We start from the raw sequence: 12,126 nt of genomic DNA, 5'->3' as shown, positions 1-12,126 counted from the left end.
GGAACTGTTTGATATTTGCAAGAATTTCGCGTTTATGGTTTTTCTTTTCTGGGTGAAACGGAACAAAGGTAGACAAGATGGGAAAAGAAGGATCAGCTCCCAGCAGTGACAGCGTGATGGACAGCTGTGTGGGAGAATATCTGGACAGGAGCGGCAGTTCAGAAGCCATATCTGCTACTTTTTGACACAGTTATCTGTTTAGTTCTGTCTGGCTGTCAGAGACCTTATTTGCCCACCACCAGTGTGTCAGTGGATGGCAGTAGCTGTGCCACATGTGCTTAATTTGAATTCTGATACAGCTGCAACTTTCATGTGCCACATGTGTTTATAAAAGCGGGTTGATGGGTTTAAAAATACTGTAGTGCTGTAGTATTGTCATTTATTTTCAGATTAGCATGTACAAACGAATCCTAATTGATAACTGAGCCAGTTGTCAAAAAACCTGCGCCACTGCTATGGCAATTTTTCTTTAAGAGATGTCTTAAACCTTAGTTCTACTGAGCTGCTTCAGTATGTTTTCACATGTGTAAAAACATTTATCATTAAGAGCAGGATAATAACATACATTAGCTAATTAAATGGTTGGAGCTGGTGTCTTAAGAAAACATCCCTGATGCTTGGGCCTGGCAGAGCGTTCAAAAGCCAGCCTGGCTGTGGTGAGAGCAGCTTACACTCGGAGTCCTGCTTGGTTTTCATCTGGAAAACTGCAGAATCTTACCTGTACAGACTAAATAATTAATAAGCTAGTTTAACAGCTTCTTGCACAGTTAAATATTTCCTGATTCATGTTGAGACAGAAATGATTGCTTCTTTTTTTTCCCCCATTCAGTTATATGTAGATCTTGGCCCGTCTTACCTTTGTGGTCGTCTAGGTTTGTGCTGTTGTGATTATAATTTCTTATTCAAGTGGTTCAAACCTACCTGTGTAGGTTGACTTGATTTGCAGCTCCACAATTCCTTTACATAGATTATTTTATTTTCATGCAGGCTTCCACACATGCACGATTCGCTGCTTTCTAACAACTGAGGTTGATGGGGCTGATAGCTTGATACACTCCATCAGATTGCTGAGTTCCATCTTAAAAGGAAGCTGGGGATTTACCTGTCTCACAGGGATCCTGAAAACCTTTGCACTGCTCTTCCTTCACATAGGAGAAATGATCATGTACCATTTGTTTAGACATACTCTTTGCAGCGCTGGGATAGAGCTACACATACTAAGTAAAACAGAGCTTGAATACGCCCTCTCCCTCCTGTGTGGCCTATATTTGATATGCTAAATGACTTTTTCTGAAAAGCGTGTCCAGGAGTGTTTTGCATGGTATTTCTGGTCTGTGCGCAGAAGGATACCTCTGGCAAATAAAGCTGACATTTTTGCTTTGTGGTGGATGCGGCTAAATGTTGTACATGAAAGAAGCTGAGCTCATTTGGATTGAACGGGGAACTGAATATGAAAGCGACGTGGAGGCCTCAGAGTATTCGCTGTCAAAGTTACGCTAGACATAATTGTTCTAGTAAATTCTTGCATAGTTGCTATAGTAGTCTAATTAAATGATTGAAAACTGAATCCTTAAAACCATTGCTGTTTCATACTTAACTTCATTTAAGAGCTGCTTTGAAGAAACATACTGATGACAATTTCTTTTCCTTTGATTCAACAAAAGCTGGTCAGCTGGCAGTTTTACTGTCGCCTTGGTAGTCGGCAGCATGCAAAGTGAGAAAAATTAAATATCTTCATAGGTCCATCTAGCTGAACTGGATAATTTAAATTATTAAAACAAACTAGTGGGGCTTTACACAGTGAGACCTGACCTGAGCATTATGATGATGATGATGATGATGAGGTAGCCTTTATTTGTCAGTTGCAGTTGCTCACAACCGAGATGACAGACCTTGCCAACCGTACATACAATACACAAACATCACATTGGGGAGACAGGTCAGGCCAGGTAGCAAGGGGGAAAAAAAACATCGAAATGTGTTACACAAAAGGATAATACAGGAATGCACAGATATCAACACTAGGGATGGGTATTGATAAGATTTTCATGATTCCGATTCCATTTTTGATTCTGTTTAACGATTCGATTCTTTAACGATTCTCTTATCGATTCTTTTAAAAAAAAAAGAAAAAAGGAGAACACTAAGGTCGATTAGCTTAGAACTTTTGTTTTATATCTTCTCTTTGAACAAGATAGAAATTTATGAGTAACATGGCCTTACAAACCCAACAGTGACATCTTAAGAGATCCACAGCCTACGGCTCTTCAATGGGGTGTCACAGGGTCCCCAGGAAAAAAAATTGTAAATGTAAAATAAAAAAATAAATATTCTTCTGTAGCAATTACACAAGAATATCCAGTAATGTCCCTGCCTACAATTAAACACATTCACTTACCGAAAATCGGGGCATCTGCTGTGGCAAATGGGTGCAAGCCTTTTACCACAAACTTAGTCACTGCTCGGTGACATTCGTCTATCCTGGCCTGAAAGGAGACGCTACCGGTAGACTGCAGCGAGAACTGCCAGCATCTGAGCCAGACTCTGTCTCTCTCATCATGGTCACCTAAATGCACAGCAATGGCAGGTTTTGTAATAAGACAGATCGTGCTAACATAATATGCACTGTTAGTTGATTATTTATCCGCCGCATTAACGGGAGAGGACGTGCAAACGTTACCGCTGCTGCTGGGTTGAGATTCACGAGTCCGGAGCGGAATTAAAAACACGACATTCATTTAAGGTCATCGCGTGTTTTGTGAGCAAATGCTTTTGCATATTCGTAGTGTTTCCTCCCTTAAATGAAATATCTACTTTGCAAGTATTGCAAGTTGCCCTGTTGTCATCCGTTCTCGTAAAGTGTAATCAAACTTTTGAGCGTTTGAGCCGCTTAGGCGCCGTGTTTCCTGCCAGGTAAATGACGCTCCGCAACGTGGTGACGTCATTCAGGGCGACTGGAACTGAATGACGTCAGTGAAACAGTGGGAACCGGTTCTCAACAAGAACCAGGTTTCGATACCCATCTCTAATCAACACACCATAACACAATAAAACACAGACAAGCAACATAGGAGAGTATTCCAGTGTGTACAGCTGATCTGGGAGCGCTGCAATCTTCGATTGCGCCTCCAGCTGATCCGTTGTCCACATCGGATGGGAGGTAAGCAGGAGGCGTTGGATTCGGGGGAGGGAGGGTGATAGTGAGGGCGTGTCAGTATCAGTGTACATGTTTCGTGTGTGTGCATGTGTGTATCCCGTGTTCAGCTGAGAGAAAGTGTCACCACGCCCGGTTAAGCGAAGGTCAACAGTCTCCAGTGGACCCAGGTGGCCTTGAAGGAGGGACAAAGAGTTCTGACAACAATCCTGTTATCATGGGAAGAATTTGTTGTTCCAGTCAGCTTCAACCTTGACAGGCCTTCAGCTGGCGCCAGGGGGGCCGCATGAGTGAAGATGATGAATGTTTGGGTTTAGTGCGAACAACTGCATCCAATTTTTACAGTTGGTCTAATGTCCATCACTGGTCACCAATTATCTTAATTCCCGTTGTTCTTCTCCAAGATTTTATCCATATTGCGTTCAAAACACAGTCTGAGTACTCAAAGCCCTGCTATCGTCTATCATGTCTGCCAGACTTATGGGATTTTGAACAGCTGTAGCCGCTTCTTGTTCTTCGATAAGCCAGCTCCAATCAGCCCGAACTCTGTTATCGTGGTTCCAAATTGGTAGATGTCGTTCATTGTCCTCCATCGAGAGTGTCGCCAGACACACGACGCAACCGACCATCGAGTATCCGGCAGCAAATGTCTCCGCAGGACAATCGGGCTCTCCCAAGCCTAGCAGGGTGTCAATTCCATTACAGGAGCAGTTGATCAAATCCATAATTCTTTAGGTTTTAGAGAACAAGACTGGGAAACTCTTTGAGGGTTAGAGTTAGACGAGACTAGACAAACACATAGAAGCAGCAGCAGGGAAGATAAGGGAGGGAGAGGGAGAAAGATGTGTCCACCTCTTCCGAGAGCCAAAGAGGGTTATGAACCCAATCCAGCATGTAGTTGAGCCAAAGAGACCAGTGCAAAGAGAGAGATCCTAAACACAAGAATAACCAAAACAATCTGACTGTGTGGTTCAAAGACACACGAGTTAAAAGGTGCGTTTGGTTTAATTTGGTTTAGTCTGTGGACTGAAAAAGACAGGGACCATTGGGCTTCTTATCTGCACTCAGTTCAAACGCCTGCATCACTGATGGTATGGGCTGCATTAGCGCCTGTGGAATCAGCTTGCACATTGGAAAGGCACCATAAGGGCTGTAAGGCTCAGACTAGTGTCGGTTGAAGCATCGTAGAAGAGCTGGTTGGAGTTTAAGGGAAGGATGGCTGCAGGTTTAATGTATGAGGGACATTGAGTGCACAGTTGGATACTATTACGTCACATTAACACAGCAAAATGTTGCATTTTCCTTCAGCTGAAATGCCAATCCAGAGAGCCTGTGTAGGTAAACTCTGATTAAAAATGCATGAAGACTGTTATTGAATTTAGCAGCTAGCACATTTATTATTGTTTCTCCTGCTGTTTTGTTGTGTACCCTTTGTTGTATACACTGTGTGTCTTTTTGTTCAACATCCAGCAGCACACTTCTTGCTTGTGTTCAGGGTTGTTTGTAAGTTGTGCTCTGTATTCATCCCTGTACCTCTTCGCCGTCCGGCTTAGATGCCGAATTTTGACATGGTTCTGCAACGGGGAAGAGAGATGTTCTGATCAGAGTCAAAGAGAATAATGCAGCAGGAGAGGAGAGGGCACAGATGAGGAGAAGCAGAAAAGACAAAACACAAGCAGCGCAGGCAGAGCTGTGTTTACAGCAGGGTGGCATGTGAGCCAGTATAAACATCCATTTCTGAATGAATCTGTTGGTTTCTTGTAATTCGGGTTTGTTAGTTTTAATTAAAACTCAAAAGATACGTCTTCAAACAGACGCGCATCTCATTTTTGATACTTGGAATTAGAGCCAACAGCTATATGCAAAACAAATAGTGTATTTTTAAAAATGTGGCAGGAGGCACATTATTTGACGTGACTACCGCCGCGTTTGAAGAAACGCAACAAAAAGAATGTGACCCCGTGTGACGTAGACCACTTCAGAATGTGGTCTAACAGATCCAGTCTCAGTACGTATTGGGTGCTTTCACAGCCGTCACTGTTGGGCAAGCGCAGTGACTCAGTTCCTTTCTGCACTGCGTCTCAGATGTGACTCAGGTTTAACTGAGGTGTTCTTGACTTCAGTCCTTCAAAGCAGCGTTGAAGCAAAAGTGAAGAAAATGAGATAAAGCTGAATGTTCTAGCCCTCAGCAGTTGGCTGTGTTTTCTTCTGTTCTTTGAAATGCACCTGTGTTGGTCACATGGAGGGGCAGCAGCAGTAATCACTGTTTGTTTGACTGAAAGTGTGTTCTGGGTTTTATACTTATGCATTAAATGTGCCATAGGTACTTGACCCTTCTGAAATCCTACACTGTGCTGTATCCTCATTAGAGATGGCACGATACCACTTTTTTATGTCCGATACCGATATCATAAATTTGGATATCTGCCGATACCGATATGAATCCGATATAGTGTTTTTTAATCAACAAAACTGTTTTTTAAATATCTTGCTGCATTTTGTATAAGTTCATACTCAAGTTTAAAACAACAACTACACTAAAGCTATTCTGTTATACCTGTATGCAAAAAAAAATTTCATAGTTCAGCAATACTGATCAATCTAATAAACTTAAACCTACACCATCCTCACTATTCTGGTATTTTAAAGAGTACTTAGCGTAAATATTAAGCAACCTAACTAATAGGGTTCCAACTCCCAGCAACAACAAAAATAAATAAATAAAAAATAGGGAACCACCCCTCACGCTCCACCTCATGATGCTTAGTCGACGTAATCAACCTTAATTTGATGCAGTGTGAAAGAAAATGCACAGAAATCAATTATTTTTCAAGAAATATTAAATAGATTCAACATCTTTCTTCAACAAAATTGCAGACTGCACAGATGGTACCTTCCCAAAGGAAAAAGTACTATAGCTTACTAGGGTGGAGATAGATAGATAGATATAGATATATATATATATATATATATATATATATATATATATATATATATATATATATATATATATATGACTTAATAGTCACTATATACAGTAATTGACTTCTATTCATTTTGCATCAAATTAAAACTTTGGGTGTCAGATAATTATTTATTAAAAGCTAGACATTTTAAATGAGAATAAGAAAGAAAAGTATGTCTTTGTGCCCCCTTTTCCCTGTTCATGCCCTATCGGCCCCCCTGGCTAAACTTTGCTAGATCCGCCCCTGCACAGTTACCAGCCGTCAGCTACGTAGAAAAAGATCCTCGAGTAGAAAGTAATATTAAATACATTCTAACAACAGCTGATCAAGCTTAAACGTGCTGCTGTTGTTCAGCCGCTGGTTTCCTCTTTCTGGTGCAAAGTGGGCCAAAAACAAACCAGAGAGACGGACTCGCGACAGAAAAGCCGATCAGCTGATCATTAAGCAGTTTCATGATTGAAGTAGCAGCAAGAAGAGGCAGTCGCTTGTTAAGCTTAACGCAGGAATGCTTTACATTCAGAGATGGACTTACACACTTGCTTTACTTCTCTCGGGGATAACTTTGTCGGAGATGAAATGCCGGGTTGCTAGCGAAGCTCCAAATGCTATCCAGACCACCGACAGGTCCCGCATGCCACAGCCGCTCTATCACGTGATGCATACTGCTCCGACGTGCTAACATTCTGAGGTGAGTTACGGCGTGTTGCAAGTTTTGTGAGGTGCTTTCGTGATATTTAATGGATCGGATTACATTTTTTATTTTTCTCCGATATCCGATCCAGTAATTTAGGTCAGTATCGGACCGATACCGATACGTAATATCGGATCGGTCCATCTCTAATCCTCATACACACCTTCTTAGATATACTACATATCGAGTCATCACAGCCATACCACATCTGTTCGGTACTGCTGTTTCTGCTACTTATGCCTCTGCTGCCATTTTTCAAATTGACTGGAACAGAATGATTCAATTCCAAGAGAGAGACCCCACCACTAACTAATGCTTCAGCAGTGAAAGGATAGAGCAACACAGGCACACTACCCCCAGGTTTAAAAGCTGGCACTGGTATCGGTCACTTGCTTTCTAGATTAATCTTAGTAAGTAATCACAGAATTTAAGATGACTCCACTGCTGTTATAAAGGGTTTTTTTCCCAAATAATATCTTCCATACCAAAACAGTATTTGTTGTTGTACTACTCTTACCAACAGAGTGCTTTGTTTAATATGATTTTGTTAATAGACATATTTCTTTGAAAGCTATCCTAGATAATAAGTTCTTAATTTCTGTGTATCAAACAGAGTAGAGGAGGTTGGTGGGCTGACTGATACTAAAAAGGAAGAGGGTGGGGTGTGGTCTGCCTGCAGTAGCTGGAGAAATCCAGTTCAGGGAATGACCCGTGGAACGTACAGCTATCACTACACAGCCAACCTCCTCAGCACAATGCTCCAAATTCCACTAATGATTTGTCATCTTCATCTCCTGCACGAAACCCGGCTTCCTTCTTCCTCTGTGCCTTGATCACTGCTCCCGTCGCCCTGACCTTTGGAATTTATATATGTGTGCGCAGGTCCTCTGGGCTATAAGTTGGATTGCAGAGGCTTAGTTGTCATTACAGTTGATGAAGCTTCCTTTAGGATTCAAGACACGGCTGGTTTGATTTTTCTGAGATTAATGAGTTCTTCCGGGTTTGAATGGGGGGGGAGAAGCGGAAGAAAGCAAGACAGGATTTGTACCATTATGTTTTGCGCTGCCGTAGACCTGATCACTACAAGTCAATTATTTTCAAGAAATAAATCTGATTTTGTTTGGTACAGATAATGATCCTAAATATTCATTATGACAGGGTCATACATAATGCTAACACTGTGAACATTTGATTAAATGTAACCGATAAGATAACTGCTTCCTCCTGGCTTGTTTGATTGAATTAACTAGTAGCCATTGTGAGATAATAAACTGTGTCAGACGGCCTATATTGTGGGATAGTGTATGGAAATACTTTCCTGAGTGCTTCAACAGAAATTCTTCAAATATCCGTTTTAAATTCGGTGCAGTTTTCTTTTCTATAAGAAAACTATAACCTGTAGATAAAAGATGGACCTAGCCACTGTCACATCACTCATTAGTTTTGAACTTTCGTTTTTGTTTTTTATTTCTTTCAAAACAGTATAACCCCTTTTCCCATTAATACTTACTCGGACTCGGATCGACTGGTTCACAACCCAGTGTGCGTGCTTGTCATCATAGCAACACGTCTGGGCATCCAGCAATGTAATTAATTTGCAACATGAACGCTACAACAAAGGTGGACATGTGGCTTTTTGTGAGACCCGGGGAACACAGCCATTTTGTTTTGTTTCTTTTTGGGGGGGGGTTCGGTGGCTTCAATTTTTGTGAACGAGACGCTCTCATGACTCATTCAGTGATGCTACTGCGGTGTGGCGACGTCACATTTTAGTACCTGCACGGATCGCTTGGCATCCCGGTCGAGCAGGTACTAAAAAAGTACCTGGTACCAGGTACTATGACCTTATGGGAAAATACTGAAAACCGTGGCGAACCGTGCCGAGTCGATCCGAGTAGGTACTACTGAAAAAGAGGATTATGTGACTGTCAACTGGAAGAAAGGGTACCACAGAGGAGTGATCAACTAATATATGTTCCTGCTACCTAGCTTGGTTAGTAACCTGTGTAATTTTGAGCACCAGAGAAACTTAAGAGCAGACTGTCACTGTGCCTTTAAAGCCAAATCTATTTGTTTATGTGCTGTGCAGTTGATCTGTGGGTATGGACTTTTGGAACTAGTCCCACATGGTGACTGAAGTAACTCCAGTTTTTAGAACTTGTTTACTTGCATTTCCTGAACAGGAAAGCCTTGAGAAAAACACTGTTGAAAATGTAGCTTTTCTGTTTTGTTTGATGTAATGAGTCAGTGAGGGTGGTCTTTGCTCAGATCTGATAGATTTGTTCCTCCAGTCTCAGCACAGTACAGTGTGTATCATTTACTCGATGATTTATCTGCTTAGTCTGTCAATTGTAGCATTTACAGACACACGGAGATGCATTTTCAACACTTTTCTGCTTTGTCATTCACATTTTTATGCACAAATTGTAAATATGCCAAAAAAGAAAAAGGACGGTGGAAAAATAGTTATTGGCAGAGATGACAAACGGCAACTTGGATGCTGGTAGGACCTGTTCGTATACTTTGCCTGGGGACAACTGTTTATGGCTCACTGATTTTACACTGGGCTTTAAACATAAAGAGGGTGTGCTGTAACACACAGCTATAGTGTTTCTTGATTGAAACGTGTTCTAGAAATCTCTATAGTCTGATCTCCTGTTAATACTTTGCAGGTCTTGAGAGGCGAGCTCCATTTGGATGCCCAGTCACCGATTGTGTCCAAGACTTCACCATGAACCGAAACAAGCGTGAAAGGGAGTACTACAGTATAGATGTGGGCGATTCAACTTTTACAGTTTTAAAGCGCTACCAGAACCTAAGACCCATTGGATCCGGCGCACAGGGAATTGTTTGGTGAGTATATTTACTTTCTGCTGACCCAGATGACAACCTTCACTTGCAGATTGGTCACTTCTTTACTCAGCGAAAAGTTAGATTTAACTTCACCACCAAAACCTGTCTAACATTTGATGAAAGCTTGAAAAGCACACCTTGGACTTTGCCGGCTGCCGTTGACGAAAGTTGATAAGAACAGATGTAAAAAGAGCAGCATAAGTTGCATACAACACAGAAAATTGATGCATAATATTCTATTTGTTGACAGCACCGTGTGGTGTTATCTTTCCTGTGAAGTTTTGTTGATGTGAGAGGGTTAGGTGTTGGAGTGAACTGATCCACACCACAGTTGGTTTCTAAAATTTTCTAGGGGTTTTTTTTTTTTGGTATTCTTTCATATTTGCAATGAGCCATGAATATTTTTTTTTTTTTTTTGCTTATGCATCAAGTGGTTGATTGATTGGCCCATCAAAATCACATGAGCTGTCAGAATGAATCCATTTCAACTTGTAACATAAGATGAGCTTGACGAACTCATCTAGCGTCTTTGCTGTCATTAACCTTCTCTCTTCCTTATACCAGGTAGGAATACCAGAAAACTGATGCACAACACAGTTAAGAGTGTCAGCTAAGACTTTAGCTTGTCATGTAAGAACTTGCTGGCTACAAAATCTCAACAACTGCAGTGCTTAGTGCTGGAAAAGGATTAATAGTGGGCCTGTTAAACGTTTCTTTATTTTCTGTCCCATCTGTAATGTTACGACGCCGTGAGGTCGTACACACGTGATCAAAGTTTTGTTTAAAGTAATAAATTCAGGTATGTACAAGTAATCCCTAAGAACCAAAAGCTCAGGCTTGACACTGCTCTAAATGCTCAGTTTCTTGTCTGTTATGTCAGGGAGAGGGGATATTCCTAATATCATCAATTCAGGCATACAGACCCACTCACATGAGGGGTGGACTACAAAGCAATTACAACACAGAGCCCTTTTTAACGTGCACGTTCTGCTTCAGGCATTCTGCACACTCACATTTCTGCACCATCTGACTCTAGTCCTCACAAAATGACACAGTTGAGTTCCACCTACAAGAGAATCCGCTCATATGAAGATTATAAAAATATTACTAGAAAATCCTACAGAGGGATGCTACATAAAACAATTGTAAATGTGTTTGTTTGTACACTTGTTTGACTATTCATTTTATTTCTATGACAGCTGCACAGTGGAGCTCTTTAACGTGACATTTAAGAGCATTTGCTGACATTTTAGCGGCATAAAACAGAGCAGCACAGCAGGACTAAACATGTTCGCGCATTTTCTACAGTTATAACTAAAGTTCCTCTGACAGTGTAAAGCATACTTGGCATTACTAATGTACATCTCTGTATATGAAACATCACTTATGGCCGGCATTGACAAGAAAAGAATTTGGGTCTACGTGGTGCTTTATCCAGCCAATTATAAACCTAAGCTCATTGGCAGCGATGTTGTTTTTGTTTTGTTTTTAACAGATAGAGTAACCAACCTAAGTTTAAAGTAGGAGGAGGCATTATGGGCTGTCCGAATGTATTGCTCAATAGACAAAGTTTGCTGACTCATTCTGCATAGAAATTTCCGATCCTCAGTTTATCCGTTATTACCAACTAAATTTGTTTCTTTTATTTAAAAGGAAACCGTACGGGTGTAAAGATTTAATATTTTGGTTGCAGAAATGAAGAAAAACCAAGCTTAGTTGTTTAAATAATGTAAAAAATAGGTCTCCCTCTCTCTTTCTAAGGCCTCGGGGAGCGTGTTATATGTTCTATTAGATGGATTTCTAAAATTCTCTCAAACCACATATGGTATATTTGGTCAGATTTAAAACCGAGCAAGGCATGCTATTTGTCAAATGATTATATTAAAAATGCTTCAAAAGGCGCCGCAAACGTGGTCAAGACTTCAGGTCGAGTGGTTCTGTTACTGGCTGTGAAGCTGTAGCTTTCTGTAACCTTTAAACGTACACAACATCGAAACCTTATTTGATGATTTATATCAAAATGTAGTTCGTGTATGGCTTTCATGACCGGGGAAATCATTTTTTGGTAATGGGATGTAAACATGTTTGTTTCTATTGTAAAGCTGGTCATTTAACCCAGGGGTCATTGGGCTTTATGGCAGTTTGCAGAACTACAGATTTTTGGACTTAAGTGCAACACAAGGGATAACTTTTTAGAGACTGCCACATTCAGTATAGCTCCCCTTAGGTGTATATTATGGGCAAAATATTAGCAACAGACTTGGCTCACTTTAGTTCAGTGGCGCTATTTCTCTCTTCCTCTGCTCTTCCTTTCCTGTCAGTCTCTACTGTCCCTAATAAATAAAGCTGAAAAAGGCAAAATCTTCATATTCCTTTGGCCGTCAGGGAAAAACAACAAAAACAAAGAACAATTTTTAACATCCATTATTGCTGACTGAATTTCTCCTGTGCTCCTTCACCCC

At 40.9% G+C, this 12,126-nt stretch overlaps 1 protein-coding gene across 2 annotated transcripts in view; it reads left to right on the top strand.

Annotated features, from left to right (window-relative positions):
* Positions 1-12,126, top strand: part of mapk8b (mitogen-activated protein kinase 8b) — a 36,575-nt gene that overhangs the window by 3,093 nt on the left and 21,356 nt on the right. For both annotated transcript variants that reach the window (XM_082543250.1, XM_082543251.1), the window contains exon 2: positions 9,484-9,664. In XM_082543250.1, the coding sequence (XP_082399376.1) occupies positions 9,543-9,664 (122 nt within the window). In that variant the 5' untranslated portion in view covers positions 9,484-9,542. The remainder of the gene's footprint in view (positions 1-9,483; positions 9,665-12,126) is intronic.

Source organism: Aulonocara stuartgranti (genome assembly GCF_965226115.1).
Source record: "Aulonocara stuartgranti genome assembly, chromosome: 8".
Lineage (NCBI taxonomy): Eukaryota > Metazoa > Chordata > Actinopteri > Cichliformes > Cichlidae > Aulonocara > Aulonocara stuartgranti.
This window is presented reverse-complemented; position numbering and strand designations above follow the sequence as displayed.